This window comes from Cebus imitator, unplaced genomic scaffold, assembly GCF_001604975.1.
Source record: "Cebus imitator isolate Cc_AM_T3 unplaced genomic scaffold, Cebus_imitator-1.0 Scaffold339, whole genome shotgun sequence".
Classification (NCBI taxonomy): domain Eukaryota; kingdom Metazoa; phylum Chordata; class Mammalia; order Primates; family Cebidae; genus Cebus; species Cebus imitator.
In genome coordinates this window covers 319,830-337,605 of record NW_016107654.1, presented here as the reverse complement: position 1 = coordinate 337,605, position 17,776 = coordinate 319,830, and the positions used below count along the sequence as shown (strand labels likewise).

Here is a 17,776-nt window from a genome sequence, read left to right as displayed (position 1 = left end):
CAGTAGAAAGATGTCTGCCCTGTAGGGGCAGTGCAGTGAGAACTGGGCCAGGAGGTCTCCAGCCACCTGCCTGGCACATGTTGAGTTGGTTCAGACCATCCTGGCTGACGGGCACCGGACTGCACAGTGGCCGAGTCCAGCTTGGTACTGGCCAAGGGCTTCAAGTCAGATCTGCGTGTCAGGAGGGCCTTGTTGGCAGTTTGGCTGTGAGGGAGAGGAGCAATCAGGGTGGTAGTGTGGGAAGAATGGGAAGTTAGGAGTTTGTTGGTTTTGGGTTTAAGATTAATGGCCTGTGAGCATGTTTAAGTGATGGTGGGCAGGTTCCAGTAGGGAGGGAGAGGCCGGGCATTAGTCTCTGAGCTGGTCGCTCCTGAGCTTGGCGGGTGGTAAGAGGTGCTGCCTGATGGAGGTTTGCGGAGGAATGGTGGGAAGTTGGCGGACGGTTTCTGTTGCTGCCTGGTTCCCGGCCGCCTGCTGTGAGTTCTCCCGAGCCCAGGAACCCTACTGGGGATTGGAGAGCTTGGTATTTCTGAGCTCAGGGTCTGCTTCCTTCTCCTCCTTGCAGATGCAGAGCCTGTGGGTGACTTCCCCTGTGGCAAGGAGGCCCCAGCCCGGCTGTGTGAGGGTGACACTGAGTGCCGGGAGTACTGGCCGGGACCCAACTTTGGCATCACCAACTTCGACAACATCCTGTTTGCCATCTTGACGGTGTTCCAGTGCATCACCATGGAGGGCTGGACCGACATCCTCTACAACGTGAGTGGCATCTTGGCCCTGGGCCTCCTGAGCTGGTGCCCCTGGGAATCCCATTTAGGGGGCCCTTCTGACCTCACAGCCTCTACCCAGCCCTAAGCTCCTCCCTGCACCCCTTGGCTGAAATACAGGCTCCTTCTGGCAGACATCCCACCCAAGGATCCACCACAGGCAGCCTCAGCTCAGACTCCCGACGTGGGGCCTCCTGAAGACGCCTCCCTCATGAAAATGAAGCTGAAGGCTTAGTGGTGCAGTTGACGGGGGAAATTCTAGAGGAGATAGTGCTGCTGCTGATAGCAAGGACTGCAAGCAGCACTGATTGCTGAGCCCACTGCCAGCCTGCTGGGTTAGACCCTGTGGGAAGTGTCTTATTCCTGTTAACTCCTCGCAAGAACCGTGGCACAGATGATGAGGCTGATTGTGGGGAAGCTGACTAACTTGCTTTAGCCTGAGGATTGTGGGCAGCTGTTGGCCATTATCTGTGCCAGCCCCACTGAGGTCTCTGATGGAGTCGAGGGTCAGTAGGGCTGCTGGGCCTCCCGTGCCCAGGCTGCCTGGCGACGGTGCTGAACCGCGGAGCTGGGGTTCAGGCTGCACTGAGCTGAGGCCCCTGAGACCTTCCTCTGTCACGTGTGCATTCTTAGGGTGGAGCCTGTGGCTTGTGTGTTTGTTTCTTTCATGCCGGGTCTGTCTGGTCCTGTTTCCTCTTTGGTCTCCTCACTGTCTTCAGGATGCTGGCCTGTCCCCATGGTTTACTGGGTTTGGTGGCCATGACTGAAGTTGAGTATAAGGCGTGGGAGTACCTGATGGCCCAGCTCCCTCGCATTGCCTCTGCTTGGGTCCCTTCTTTGTGGAATCTCCCATCCCCACTCCACCAACTCTTGAGCAGACCTGCCTCTATAGGAAGGCCCCTGCTGCTCTCTGTCCCCTCTGTGAGAGCCCTGTGAGGGCATGAGAACAATTAAATTAGTACTTCAGGGGCTGTGGGAGGTGGAGAAGGGTCAGGCGTCTGTGGGCCAGGAATCCGGGAAGGTGCTAGGTTTTGAGTAACTAGAGGATGTGTTCCACTCAGCTGTTGTAGGGCAGGGCGGGGACCAGAGTGCAAGGTGCCTTCACCCAGAGCTTGTCACTTGTGCCCTGGGGTGAGGCTTGGTCCACACGCACCTGGGAGCTGATGCCTCCCTCCCCAGCCTCCAGCAGCTGTGCCCATGAGTGCTGTTGGCATGATGGTGGACAGGTCCTGGGGAGAGACTGGGGCCCTCTTCCCTGTGCCTCATGAGTTCATGGGGACGGGGCTGGGCATTCGGAGGCTTCTGCTGAATGCTTGTTGAGCTCATTTATCAGGCTCCTTGAACAGGCAGATGGCAGATGAGGAGTTAAGGAGAAGCCAGCACAGGGTCCGTTTGAACCAGATTGCTCCTTGAGTGGGAGTCATGTCTGATGACAGGCTTGTGTGATTGAGGGAATGAGGAATAGGACAAAGGCAGTGATGAGGAGCTTGGCTGTTCTGTCCCTGTGGCCAATCAAGGAACAATTTCCACCAAGACACACCCTAAAAATAGCTCTGAGCTGGCTGCATTCCTGCTGGCCCCACCCAAATAAAGGGCTGTGTGACCAGGTCTCCACAGCCCTCAGTGTCCAATGGGGCTCGGCCAGGGGCTGCACATGACTCAGATTTTCTGCCTGGGTCTGTGCCTCCCGGGGGAGGGGATGTGTAGGAGCCCCATCCTGGGACAGGTGGCATTGGCCAGGAGGGGCCACGGAGGTTTCATCCGGCACATGTTTCAATAGGACCCACTGAGTGCTGGCTCCACTTGCAGTGGTGAGCAGAGGCATTCAACACATAAGGGCCCAGACAGTGGTGAGTGCCGTGAAGAAAGCAGAAGGGATGAGGAGCAGGCAGTGATGAATTATGGGGTGCTGGGAGGGCAAGGCCTGGTGAGGTCTAGAAACCAGACTTCTGGAAGCTTGGCCGGGGCAGCAGGTTGTAGTCATGGCAGTGACATGCCTGTGGCTGGCGCCACACCAGGCACTGGAGCAGGCAGCCAAGAATGACCAGTCCGCTCCTCCACACTGAGGGCATACAGAGTCGGCCATTGGAGATTGGACAGGAGTTTTGAAGAGGATGCTTTGGAGAGAGAGCCTGCCCCTCACCTCCAACCCAGTGAGAGGGACTTTTGTGGCCCCTTGGATATATGCTCCTTCAAGCAGTGACATCTGGGTTCTTCATGGGCAGAAGCCCATGGCCTACAGTAGGGGTGGAGGCAGGGAGATGGAGAGCTCACTCCATGTTGGGAGCAGGGGTGGAGCTGTGAATGAGAGCGGGCAGCCAGGACCAGGGGGAGTGATGGGGTCTCAACAAGAGAGCATCTGTTCAGAGTGGACTGCTGAAAAGCTGGTGGCAGTGGGTGGGGCAGGGTGGGGGCCCTCCAACTGGAGGAAAAATGGCTTTGTCTGTGCCTGGGAAAGCAGGCAGAGTCAAATGGAGCTTTGGAAGAACACACGGAAGAGCCTGGAGGAAGACGAGTCAGCAGTAAATTCCTGTTAGCCCCGGAGAGCTGAGATCATCTCAGGACAGCACCTCACAAGGAATAACAGCCTGCCCCCCTCCCTCCCTGCTTTGACAGTGTTGGGGTCAGCAGCCTCCACTGCAATGCTGCGTATGGAGGAGCAAAGAGGGGCTGTGTCTTTCTCTTCCACTGAAAGCAACCAGCTGTGGCAGGCCAGCCAGCGAGAGTGGGTGTTGTCAGGGTGAAACACATCAGTTTGATTACCAGCTGAGACTGAGACTGGACACTTTCTTTTTCTTTTCTTTTTTATTTTTTGAGACAGAGTCTTGCTCTGTCGCCCAGGTTGCAGTGCTATGGCATGATCTCAGCTCACTACAACCTTTGCCTCCTGGGTTCAAGTGGTTCTCCTGCCTCAGCCTCCTGAGTAGCTGGGACTACAGGCACGAACCACTTCACCTGGCGAATTTTTATATTTTAATGTAGATGGAGTTTTGCAGTGTTGGCCAGGCTAGTCTTGAACTCCTAACCTCAAGTGATCTACCCGCCTCAGCCTTCCAAAGTGCTGGGATGTTAGGTGTGAGCCTCCATGCCAGGCCTGAACACTTTCAACTACCGAATTGAAACTATATTTTCCACTAGAAAGTGGCTGTCTAACGTCACCTTACCCAGGAGCTGTCGGACAGTCATGGACTTGTCCAAATTGTCATCTGGAGGCATGGGAAGGATTTCTCCACTGACCACGTTTGGAGGCACAGTGGGAGGAAAATCATGTTGGTTTATGATTATGCACATGTGATTTGCTTATGTTCATTGTACTAGTTGCATGAAGATCCAAGTTTGAAAGTGTTCAGATCCGTAGGTGTGAAGGCTGCATTTCAATGCTAACACGAACAGGCCTTGCTCACAGACTGGGTGTGAGAGAAGAAGTCTCAAAGATGATGTGACTTGAGGCACTGGGAAAGGTGATGCCATTTATTAAGAAAGGGAGAATCGGGAGCAAGGAATTTGCTTAGTTTTGTTTTAGCAGAAGGTGGTGGTGGAACTCCAGGATTCTGTTTTGGCTCTGCAAAACTTTAGATGACTATTTTCATGCAAGTGGAGATCTTGAGTGTGTAGGTGGGTGTTTGAGAGGGAATTCAGAGGGAACAGCAGGGCTGAGGATGAGCATTTGAAGTATTTTGACTCATGGATAGTATTTAAAACTATGGGAGAGGATGAGATCAACTGGGTAATAAGTGCAGATGGAGAAGAGAAGGCCCGAGGCTGAGCCCGGGGAGAATTCTGGCACTCAGAGGTCCAGTAGGAAAGCAGGAGGCTGGAGAGAGACTGGGCTGGAGCTTTTAACGGGATGGGAACAGCACCACAGCCACACAGCATCCCGGAAGCAGAGTAGTGTTCTGCGAAAATGATCAGCTGGGTCAGATGTTGCTGTGAGGCCAAGGAAGATGAGAAGCCCAGACCGTTGTGTTTGATAAGATGAGGGTTGTTGTAAACTTGGTGAGGGCGGTCTCAGTGGTGGGACAAAGCCCTGGAACACTCGTGTTGCAGGGAGGAGGAGGTGAGGAAGCCAGGGTGGCAGCTGCAGATGGCTCTCGAGGGAGCGGTGTAGTGGGAAGTAACTGCAGGGAGGTAGGGTTTAAGGGAACTGGCTTTTCAAAAATTAAACTTTTTATTTAAGATAATTGCAGATTCACATACAGTAGTAAGAAATAATGCAGAAATAGCTCATGCACCCTTTACCCTTTTCATGAGCTGCGTGAGTTGTTGCATGCAGCTCATGTAACGACCTGCAGAACGAGTCACTGTCACACTCCGTACAGAGGAAGAGGGTCTCCATCCCTCCAGGGGTCCCTCATGCTGCCCCGCCATGGCCACGCCCACGTCTCTCCTGCCCTCACCCCCTCCTTAATCCCTGGCAACCACTCATCTGTTTGCCATATCCGTAATTTAGTCATTTCAAGAACGTGACACAGACAAAACCATACCAAATGTAACCTTTTGGTATTGGCTGTTTTCACTTGAACAAAATTCTCTGGAGGTTCATCCAGGCGTTGGTGACATGTTCCTCTTCACTGCCAGGTAGTATTCCATGATATGGCTGCACCGCAGCTTGTTTAAGTGTTCACCTGTGGAAGGGTATGTGGGTTGCTTCCAGTTTGGGGTTATTATGAATAGAGTTGCTGTACACGTTTTTGTGCAAACGTAAGTTTTCATTTCGCTGGGACAAATGCCCAAGAGTGCAAATTTCTAGGTCTAGTAGTTGCATGCTTAGTTTTTTAAGAAACCAAAACTTTTCCAGAGGGCTACACTCTTTCACGTTCCCACCAGCGATGTGTGAATAATCTAGTTTTCCTGCATTCTTGCCGGCATTTGGTGGTGACACTTCTGTATTTTAGCCATTCTGATAGGGTATAGTGACATCACTGTGGTTTAATCCGTGTTTCCTAATGGTGAGTGGTGTTGAGCGTCTTTCCGGACTTATTTGCCATCTGTGTATCTTCTTTGGTGAAATGTCTCTTCATGTTGTTTGCTCATGTTCTGTTTGAATTGTTCTTTCCTTCTTTATTTTTATTATTATAATTTTTGAGACGGAGTCTCGCTCTGTCCCAAGGCTGGAGTGCAGTGGCGCAATCTTGGCTAACTACAACCTCCGCTTCCTGGGTTCAAGTGATTCTCCTGCCTCAGCCTCTCGAGTAGCAGGGACTACAGGCACATGCCACAACACCCAGCTAATTTTTGTATTTTTTTTTTTTAGTAGAGATGGGGTTTCACCATTATGGCCAGATGGTCTTGATCTCCTGACCTCGTGATCCACCCCTCGACCTCCCAAAGTGCTGGGATTACAGGCGTGAGCCACCACACCCAGCCTCCTCCCTTCTTAAGGCTAAGAAATATTCCATTGTATGTATGTATGACATTTTGCTTATCCGTTCCTCTGTCAATGGACTGTTGGGTTGCTTCCATGTTTTAACTCTTATGAAGAGTGTTGCCATGAACATGGTTGTATCAATACATCTTTGAGGCCTTGCTTTCAGTTCTTTTGGGGATATACCCAGAAGTGGAATTGAGGGATATAAGTTCTGGAGGAACTGCCATATTGTTTTGCACAATGGTTGTACTATTTTACATTACTGCCTTTGGTGGGAATACACATGGGTTTCAGTTTCTCCACATCCTCACCAGTACTTGTTAATTTCTGCGTTTTGATAGTAGCTATTTTAATGTATGTGAGGTGGTATCTCCTTGCAGTTTTGATTTGCATTTCTTTAATGATTAGTGATGCCGAGCATCTTTTCATGTGCTGTTGGCCATTTGCATGTCTTCTTTGAGGAAATGTCTATTGGAGTTCCTTGCCCATTTTTGAATTTGTTTTTTTTTTTGGTTATTGTTGAGTTTTAGGAGTTCTTTGTATATTCTAGGTATAATCCTTATCAGATATATGATTTACAAATGTTTTCTCCCATTCTATGTGTGACCTTTTTACTGAATTGATGGCGTCTTTTGATGCACAACATTTAAAAATTTTCATAAAGTCTAGTTTGCCTGGTTCTTCTTTTGTTGCTTGTACCTTTGATGTCATATTCAAGAAGTTGCTGTCAAATCCAATATTGTGAAGCCTTTGACCTATGTTTTCTTTAAAAAGTTTTACTTTTTTTAATACAAAAAATTAGCTGGGCATGGTGGCACATGCCTGTAGTCCCAGCTACTCAGGAGGCCGAGGTAGGCGAATTGCCTGAACCCAGGAGGCGGAGGTTGCAGTGAGCTGAGATCGCGCCATTGCACTCCAGTCTGGGTAACAAGAGTGAAACTCCGTCTCAAAAAAAAAAAAAGAGTTTTACTTTTTTTCAATTATTGGTATTTTATTGTCCAGTATGATTTCATTTGGACAATAAAATTGTCCAGTTTTACCTTTTTTTAGGTCTTACATTCAGATCTTTGATTTTTTTTTTTTTTTTTTTTTTTNTTTTTGAGATAGAGTTTTGCTCTTGTTGTCCAGTGTGGAGTGCAATGGTGCGATCTTGGCTCATTGCAGCCTCCGCTTCCTGGGTTCAAGTGATTCTCCTGCCTCAGCCTCCCGAGTAGTTGAGATTACAGGCATGCACCACCATGCCCAGCTATTTTTTTATTTTTAGGAGAGACAGTGTTTCTCCACATTGGTCAGGCTAGTCTCTAGCTCCTGACTTCAAGTGATCCACCCACTTTGGCGTCCCAAAGTGCTTGGATTACAGGTGTGAGCCACTGCACCTGGCCTGATCCATTTTTAGTTAATGTTTGTATATGGTGTTTGGTAGGGACCCAGCTTTATTCTTTTGCATGCGGGTATCCAGTTTTTTCCAGCACCATTTGCTGAAAAGACTGTCCGTTTACCATGAAATAGTCTTGACGCTCTTGTCAAAAATCATTTGGCCATATATGCAAGAGTTTTTTAGGGACCCTGTATTCTATCCCCTTGGTCTGTGTGTCTCAATCTATGTGCCTCTTGCCTTATAGCACTGGCTAGAAATTTCAGCATTATGTTGAGTAAGAACAGTGAGAGCTGACCTATCTGCCATGCTCCCAACCTTAGAGGAAAGCATTTGATCTATCACAATTAAGTATAATGTTAGCTGTAGCGTTGAGTTGTTGTTTTTTCTTTTGGGGTAGATGCTGTTTATCAACTTGGGGCAGTTCCACTCTATTCTATTCTTACTTTTCTGAGAGTTTTTGTTGTGAATGGGTGTTGAATTTTGTCACATTTTTTTTTTCTGCACTGATATGATCATGTGATTTTTCTTCTTTAGTCTATTAATATAGTGAATTACATTGATTTTTGAATATTGAACCAGCTTTGCATTCCCAGAATAAATCTCACGTGGTCATGGTACCTAATTCTCTTTATGTGTTACTGAGTTGTATATGTTAACATTTTTACTAAGGAGTCTTACATTTATATTCATGAGGGATTTTGATCTGTAATTTTCTTTTTTTGTATTGCCTTTGTCTGGCTTTGGTATCAAGGTAACACAAGCTTCATAAAATAAATCAGGAAATATTTATTCCTCCTCTGTTTTCTGGAAGAGATTGTGTAGAAATGTGTTATGTCTTTTAAAAATGTTTGGTAGGATTCTACTGTGAAACTCTCTGGGCTTAGAAATTTCTTTTTGGAGATCTTTAAATAACAGTTTTGTTGGGATGTAATCTGGGTACTATAAAATTCACCATTTTAAAGTACACGGTTCAGAGATTTTTGTAGGAAAAAGTTGTGCAACCATCACTGTTATTTAATTTTAAGCATTTTCATTAACCAAGAAAGAAACCCCGTATTCGTGAGCTGTCAGTCCCTATTTCCTTATTTCCCTCAGCCTCTGGCAAGCACTAACCTTTCTGTCTCTTTAGATTTGTCTATTCCAGACATTTCACATAAGTGGAATGATACAATAGGTGGCCTTTTGTGTTTTTACATCCACGTTGAAGCAAGTATTGGTATTTTATTGTCCAGTATGATTTCATTGTGTATATATAGCATGTTTTGTTTATATTTCACTAGTTGATGGGCATTTAGATTGTTTCCACTTTAAAAAACTATGACTAATGCTGCCATGAACAGCATTTCCCTTGTGTATGGACCTGGGAGTGGAGTCACTGATCACAGAGCTCTATGCTTCACCCTTTGCGGAACCACCAACCTGTTTTCCATAGCGGCTGTACCATTTTATATTTATACCAGCAGTGTACAGGGACTCCAGTTTCTCTGCATCCTCACCAGTGTTTGTTGTCTGTCTTTAAATTTTAACCATCAGGCCAGGAGCGGTGGCTCATGCCTGTAATCCTAGCACTTTGGGAGGCTGAGGTGGGAGGATCACTTGAGCCCAAGAATTCGAGACCAGTCTGGGCATCATAGCAAGACCCTGTCTCTACCAAAAATAAAAAATAAAAAAAATTAGCCAGGCAAGGTGGTGCACGCCTGTAGCACCAGCTGCTCAGGTGACTGAGGTGGGAGGATTGCTTGAGCCCAGGAGTTTGAGGCTACAGTGAGCTAGGATAGTGCCACTACACTCTAACCTGGGTAACAGAGGGAGATCCTGACTCTAAAAAAGTAATAATAAAAGCGAAAAAGAGATAATTTTAACTATCCTAGTGGACAAGAAGGGGTATTTACATTTGGTTTTGACTTGTATTTCTAAAGTGACTTATTTTTATTTCTGGGACAAGGTCTCACTGTGTCACCCAGGCTTGGACTACAGTGGCATGATCATAGCTCACTGTAGCCTCAACTTACTGGGCTCCAATAATCCTCCCAGCTCAACTTGGAACCACACGTGCAAGCCACCAAGCCTGGCTGATTTTTAGATTTTTTTATAGAGACGAGATCTTCCTGTGCTGCCCAGGCTGGTCTCAAGTTCCTGGGCTCAAGCAATCCTCCCTCCTCAGTCTCCGAAGTAGCAAGGACCACAGGTGCACACTACCATGCCTGGCTAAGTTTTTAAAAACTTGCTTTTTGTAGAGACGGGGTCTTGCTATGTTACCCAGTCTGGTCTTGAACTCCTGGCCTCAAGTGATCCTCCTACCTTGGCCTCTCAAAGCTCTGGGATTACAGGCATGAGCCACCGCACGTGGCCATTGTTGAGCATCTTTTATGAGCTTATTCATCACTTATCTATGTTCTTTGAAGAAATGTCAGCCAGGCACAGTGGCTCACACTGGAAGTTTAGATTATTATTTAGACTTCCTTCTTTTGTAAGGTGTACACGTACATCTATATCTATATGTTCTCCTTCGGCACTGCTTTAGCTGTGTCCTGCAATTTGATGTGTTGTCTCTTTACTTTCATTCAGTTCTATTTTTAAATTCCCTTGAAATTTCCTTTTTGACCTATGGATTATTATATAGAATTGCCTTGTTTACTCTGTTTTTGGAGAGTTACCTGATATCTTGCTGTTATTAATTTCTAGTTTGACTCCATTGTGGCGGGAGAGTACACTAAACTGAAAGAATTTTAATTATTTTAAATTTGTTGAAGTCTGTTAAGTGGCTCAGAATATGGTCTATTTTCATACTTGTTTTGTGGGCACTGGGTAAGAATGTATATTCTGCTGTTGTACGCTATATGTACAAATGTTGATGATTCTGTTGGTTGATGGTGGTGTTGAGCTCTTTTATGTCCTCAGTGGTTTTCTGTCTAGTTATTCTATGACTTGTTGAGAGAGAGGTATAGAAGTCTCCAACTTCAGTTGCAGATTTGTCTGTTTCTCTCTTCCGTTCTGTCGGTTTCTGCATCACTGACTTTGCAGCTCTGTTGTTGGGTGTACACATATTTAGACTTGCTTCGTTTTCTTGATGGATTAACCTTGTTGTCATCATATACATGTTTCCCTGTGCCTCTGGTAATTTTTGTTTCACTGTGAGGTCTACTTTATCTGATACTAATCTAGCCACTCCAGTTTAAAAAAATTAATCTTTGTATAAATCTTTTTTTATATTTTACATTTTTTTTTTTTTTTGAGACAGAGTCTCACTCTGTCACCCAGGGTGGAGTTTGGTGGTGTGATAGTACGCAATCTCAGCTCATTGCAGCTTCACCTTCCTGCATCCAAGCTGTCCTCTACGTTAGATGGTGTTATCTGGGGAGGGTCTTGACTATGAGGTGTCCAGGTTCTTGACATTTTGAAAAAAGAATTACACAAAATGCACAAAGCAACAAAAGAATGAAGAAACAAAAGCACAGATTTATTGAAACACAAGTACACTCTACAGTATGGGAGCAGCGAGTAAATGGCTCAAGAGCCCTGGTTATAGTATTTTCTGGAGTTTAAATACCCTCTAGAGGTTTCCCATTGGTTACCTTGTTACACCCTGCGAAAGTGAAGACTAGGCCCAATACCAGTCTGATTGGTCATGGGAGGCGACCACCAATCAGGCACTTTCCATTTTTCATCTGTGATACACTAGAAGAGGGGGTATTGCAAAGGGAGTAGCCTCTGATCCTTTTGTTACTTGGCTGTGGAGAGGTGGGGTTTTCCTTATGATTCAGTTCTAGGAAGTCAGCACGAGTCAGCCTTAGGTTCCCTGCCTGCAGACCCTATTCTCCTGCCTCATTTCCCCCTGGGAGATGTGATCCCCATAAATCTTTATGGGAGGCCAAGGGACCGATGGTCTTTCTTCTGTAAGTGCTTCATGCTGATTTGGAGCTCAGCTCCTACTTACTGGGGATCATGGAATTCTCACCCTGCTCTGTCTAGTGGAGAGAGAGAGCTGGCTGGAGCTGGCTGGAAACCTTGTCTCATGATCATCTGAAGCTTGATGGTCTTTAGGCGAGAGGAAATGAATTTGGTTAAGAGATTTTATGAACATGGCCCAAAACCAAGGCAAATATAATTATGAGTGATGCACTGGCTAGAGGAAGGAGCCATGCACCGCAGCTTAGCCCCATTACTCAGACAGCTGTTGCCATATCTTAGAGGCCCGATTGGCTAATTTCCAGGCGGTATCCTTTCCTAATCCTGATTAATTGACATAAAAACAGCATTCTCTGTCTAGAAAAAGATGTAAGCCACCTTTTTCAGCAGTTAGGAGATCCAGTCCCCTTCAGTTCTGTAAAGTGGCTGCTGCCAAGGAGTCTATCTGATTTTGTATGGTGATGATACTTTGGGCAATGTCTTCGGAGCTTTCCATAAAATCCTTGGACAAGTTGGTAATAGGATAGAGAGATCACAGGCCTGCTACCTCCTGTTTCTACTCCTGCTGTTATTCCTAGCCCAACCAAAAGGGGTATGAGTTGGATGGCTCATTTGTGTCTGGTGGTTGCAGTTGAAAGGTATCATGAGGGATTGGTTGTTGGGAGCCACCTTAATTTTGGGGACTAAATAACAAGGAACAGGTTCCAGTCCAGTTAGCTGGTAAATCTAAGTAGGAACTGGTCCCCGCACAGGAAAAGGCTCCTTGTTTTTCAAGACAAAAGTTGTTTTCTATGGTGAACACATGGGTTAGCTTGTTTTTACTTTCCCAAGTGGTTAAGGTCTCTGCTAAGGTGGCCCCAGTTAAGGTGGCCTCTGCTAAGGTGGCTGGAAAGGACCTGGGGAACCAAAAGGGAACCAGACGCCTCAGGATTAGTACATTCTTCACAAGGGAAAAGGTGAACACAGCTAGTGGGCCTGCCTTGGCAGTACTTTAAAGGACTGTCTGTCCTTTAAAGTGCCCTTAACTAGGCATGGTTTCCATGAAAACTATACAGGTTATCTAAATGATGCAGTTTGGGTAACTGCATAGCTTATGTAATCATGTGAAAGATTAACTTCCAGGGTGTATATGCATTGATGACTTTTCAAGGTTCCAAGGGCCTGACCAGAATTTTGGCTTCTCTTAATACAAAGTGGCGCCTGGAATTTTAGCACTGTGTACGTTGATATTGGGCCCCAAATTGGTTTCTGAGGGGATGCCACCCCAGAAAGATTGTTCTGATGGGATTGGAGAAGGGTTACTGCTCATACTGTCATTGTGACCCTTGTCATTTCCATAATTTTGAATTCATATAAGTCATTCAGGCTCATTAGTTTGAAGGGAGTTCCTCCCTTATACTTAGGGTGATAGGTCATTTCCTCAAGGGCCCAAAATTGGGCTGGGATCAGGATAGCAGTGCATTTAGATGATGGTGGAGATAAGCAAAACCAACAGTTCTTTGCCAGGGTTGGGCTGGTAGTATTTAACAGTCTTTGTGTTATATTTAAAATTCTTAATAAATACCCAGAATCCACTAATTGCTGGAGGGGTAAAATAAAGCTGATTCCTAGTATGCATGGTTCCAGTATACACAGGCTGTGGGTGACCATTATGGAACTAAAAAATGACTTGTTCTATAGAATGGGAACTTCAGGAGGTAGATACCTATGCTGTCAACAATGCTTGTTATAAAAATGAATCGGAATACTTCGATTAATTATTACAAAGGGATTGATTCCATCCATTTGGAAGAAAGCAAATTGTAAAAATATAAAAATGGTGGCCAGGTGCAGTGTCTCACACCTGTAATCCCACCACTTTGGGAGGCTGAGATGGATAGATCACAAGGTCAGGAGTTCGGAACTAGCCTGGCCAATACACTGAAACCCCGTCTGTACTAAAAATACAAAAATTAGCTGGGTATGGTGGCAGGCACCTGTAGTCCCAGCTACTTGGGAGGCTTAGGCAGGAGAATTGCCTGAACCCAGGAGGCAGAGGTTACAGTGAGCCAAGATCTCACCACTGCACTCCAGCTTGGGTGACAGAGTGAGACTCCATCTCATACACACACATGCACACACACACACACACACACACACACACGCACACACACAAATGAATGGCTACTAATATCCAGCTTTCAATAAATATGCAACAAAGATACCAAGGAAAGTTGGTAGGCATTTACTTATCTTTTGGCTGTCTTTTAAACAGGTACTTCAGCTCTCCCACAGGTTCACAGGTGTAGTGGCTAATGGGAGCTTCAGGTTCCAGGTCCAGGGCTTCAGGTATTACAGGCTTGACCTTGGAAAGATGTATCCAACTACCTACTCATAGTACTTTGACCACAGAAGGCATGGCTAGTACTACTGAAAATGGTCCCTTCCATTTGGGTTGCAATAGTTGAGCAGGTTTGCAACCCAAATGGAAGGGACTCCCTCTTTAAATGTTTTAACAAGTACCTGATTTTTCATTTTGGTGATCATGGCAAATGAGAGGAAGTACTAAATTGCAGTTCCCACTCAGATCACCAGAGCAGCCTGTGGAGGCTTGCATCATGAACTTTTGCTCCAGAACTACTGCAGAAATAAATCAGGAGGGCTGAGAGGACCCATAGACCCTCTAAAGGAAGCAGATTCCTCCTGTAGGACCTGGGAGACACCCCAAATACTGTGCTGGTATCCATGGCTGAGAGACCCACAGACAGTACATCTTAGGACTCTGTGCAGACAACCCCCAGTACACCAGCCTAGAGCCTGGTAGATTTGCTGGATGGCTAGATCCTCAAGAGAGATAACAATCACTACAGCTCTCAGGAAGCCACAGCTCTAGGAAAAAGGGGAGAGTACTACATCAAGGGAACACATGGGACAAAAGAATCTAACCAAACAGCCTTGAGCCCTAGACTTTCCCTCAGATAGAGCCTACCCAAATGAGAAGGAACTGAAAACCAACTCTGGTAATATGACAAAACAAGGTTCTTTTATACCCCCAAGAAATTACACTAGCTCACAAGCAATGGATCCAAACCAAGAAGAAATCCCTAATTTACCTGAAAAAGAATTAAGAAGGTTAGTTATTAAGCTAATCAGGAGGCACCAGAGAAAGGCAAAGCTCAATTTAAGGAAGTCAAAAAATGATACAAGCAATGAGGGGGGAAATTTCAATGAAATAGAGAGCATAAATGAAAAACAATAAAAACATCAGGAAACAATAGGTGTACTTGCAGAAATGTAAAATGCTCTGGAAAGTCTCAGCAATAGAATCGAACAAGCAGAAGAAAGAACTTCAGAGCTTGAAGACAAGGTTTTTGAACCCAATCCAACAAAGACAAAGAAAAAAGGATAAGAAAATATGAACAAAACCTCCAAGAAGTCTGGGATTATGTTAAATGACCAAACCTCAGAATAATTGGCGTTCCAGAGGAAAAAGAGAAATCTAAAAGTTTGGAAAACATATTTGGGGGAATAATCAAGGAAAACTTCCCTGGCCTTGCTAGAGACCTAGACGTCCAAATACAAGAAGCTCAAAGAACACTCGGGAAATTCATTGCAAAAAGAACATTGCTCAGGAACACTCTCCTCATAGTATGTAAAGTTTTAAGACAAAGGAAATAAGAGTGAGGAACTGAAAGCACCAGGTAACCTATAAAGGAAAACTTACCAGATTAACAGCAGATTTATCAGCAGAAATCCTACAAGCCAGAAGGGATTGGGGCCCTATCTTGAGCTTCCTTACACAAAACGATTATCAACCAAGAATTTTGTATCCAGCAAAACTAAGCTTCATAAATGAAGGAAAGATATGGTCTTTTCAGACAAATAAATGCTGAAAGAATTTGCCACTACCAAGCCAGCACTACATGAATTGTTAAAGGAGCTCTAAATCTTGAAATAAATTTTTAAAATATACTGAAGTGGAACGTCCTTAAAGTGTAAATCCAACAAGACCTATATAACAATAACAATAAAAAACCAAGGTATTCAGGCAACAAATAGCATGATGAAGAGAATAGTATCTCACATCTCAATATTAACATTGAATGTAAATGGCCTAAATGCTCTACTTCAAAATAAAGAATGGCAGAATGGGTAAGGATTCACCAACCATCCGCTCCCTTTAAGAGACTCACCTAACACATAAGGACTCACAGAAACTTAAGGTAAAGCGATGGAAAAAGACATTCCATGCAAATGGACACCAAAAGCAAGCAGGAGCAGCTATTCTTATGTCAGACAAAACAAACTTTAAAGCAACAACAGTTAAAAAAGGAGGGACGTTATATAATGATAAAAGGCATCGTCCAACAGGAAAATATTACAATACTAAATATATATTTATCTAACACTTGAGCTCCCACATGTATCAAAGAATTACTAGTAGACCTAAGAAATGAGATAGACAGGCTGGGCATGGTAGCTCATGCCTGTAATCCAGCACTTTGGGAGGCCAAGCCGGGTGGATCACCTGAGCTCAGGAGTTCAAGACCAGGCTGGCCAACATGGGGAAATCCCATCTCTGCTTAAAATGCAAAAAATTAGCTGAGCATGATGGCAGGTGCCTTGAATCTCAGCTACTTGGGAGGCTGAGGCAGGAGAATTGCTTGAACTTCGGAGGTGGGGGTTGCAGTCAGCCAAGATCATGCCATTGCACTCCAGCCTGGGTGACAGAGCAAGACTCTGTCTAAATAAATAAATAAAATGAAGTAAATGAGCTAGACAGCAACACAATAATAGTGGGGGACTTCAGTACTCCACTGACAGCACTAGACAGCTCATCAAGACAGAAAGTCAATAAAGAAACAATGAATGCAAACTATACCCTGGAACAAATGGACTTTACAGATATTTACAGAACATTCTAGCCAACAACCACAGTGTTCCTCAGTGTGTGGAACTTTCTCCAAGATAGACCATATATGATAGGCCACAAAATGAGCCTTAATACATTTAAGAAAATTGAAATTAAATCAAGCACTTTCTGAGACCACAGTGGAATAAAACTGGAAATCAACTCCAAAAGGAGCCCTCAAAACCATGTAAATACATGGAAATTAAATAACTGCTCCTGAATGATCATTGGGTCAAAAATGAAATCAAAGATGGAAATTTAAAAATTATTCAAACTGAATGACAATAGTGACACAAGCTATCAAAACCTCTGGGATACAGCAAAGGTGGTGCTAAGACGAAAGCTCATAGCCCTAAACACCTGCATCAAAAAGTCAGAACGAGTACAAACACACAATCTAAGGTCACACCTCAAGGAACTAGAGAAACAAGAACAAACCAAACCCAAACCCAGCAGAAGAAAGGAAATAACTAAGATTAGAGCATAACTAAGTGAAACTTAAACAAAAAAATACAAAAGATAAATGAAACAAAAAGCTACTTCTTTGATAAGATAAATAAAATTGATAGCCCATTTGCAAGTTTAAACAAGAAAAGAAGATAGAAGATCTAAAGAAGCTCAATTAGAAATGAAATAGGAGATATTACAACTGATACGAAAGATTATTCAAGGCTTCTATGAACACTTTTACCCATGTAAACTAGAAAACCTAGAGGAGATGATGGACAAATTCCTGGAAAGATACAACCCTCCTGGCTTAAATCAGGGATAATTAGATACCCTGAACAAACCAATAATAAGCAGTGAGATTGAAATGGTAATAAAAAATTTAACAACAGAAAAAAGTCCAGGACCAGATGGATTCACAGCAGAATTCTATCAGACATTCAAAGAAGAATTGATACCAATCCTATTGACATTACTCCACAAGTTAGAGAAAGAGGGAATCCTCCCGGAATCATTCTATGAAGCCAGTATTACCCTAATACCAAAACCAGGAAAGGACCTACGCCAAAGCAAAAACTACAGACCAATATCCCTGATGAACACAGATGCAAAATCCTCAAAAAAATACTAGCTAACCGAATCCAACAGCATATCAAAAAGATAAGTAACTGTGATCAAGTGGGTTTCATACCAGGGATGCAGATATGGTTTAAAGTATGCAAGTCAATAAATGTGATACACCACATAAACAAAATTAAAAACAAAAATCACATGATCATCTCAACAGATGTGGAAAAAGCCTTCGACAAAATTCAGCATCCCTTTATGATTAAAACTCTCAGCAAAATTGTCATACACAGGACACACCTCAATGTAATAAAAGTCATCTATGACAAACCCACAGCCAACACAATACTGAATGGAGAAAAGTGTAAGGCATTCCCTCTGAGAACTGGAACAAGACAAGGATGCCCACTCTAACCACTTCTCTTCAACATAGCAATAAAAGTCCTAGGCAG

The 17,776-nt window shown here is 44.5% G+C and overlaps 1 protein-coding gene across 19 annotated transcripts in view; it reads left to right on the top strand.

The window, feature by feature from the left end:
• Window positions 1-17,776, top strand: part of CACNA1B (calcium voltage-gated channel subunit alpha1 B) — a 235,782-nt gene that overhangs the window by 32,409 nt on the left and 185,597 nt on the right. For all 19 annotated transcript variants that reach the window (XR_005196468.1, XR_005196467.1, XM_037730270.1 and 16 more), the window contains exon 6: window positions 566-756. Coding sequence is in view for 17 of the 19 variants with exons in the window: in XM_037730270.1 (XP_037586198.1) it covers window positions 566-756 (191 nt within the window). In the remaining 2 variants the exon portion in view is untranslated. The remainder of the gene's footprint in view (window positions 1-565; window positions 757-17,776) is intronic.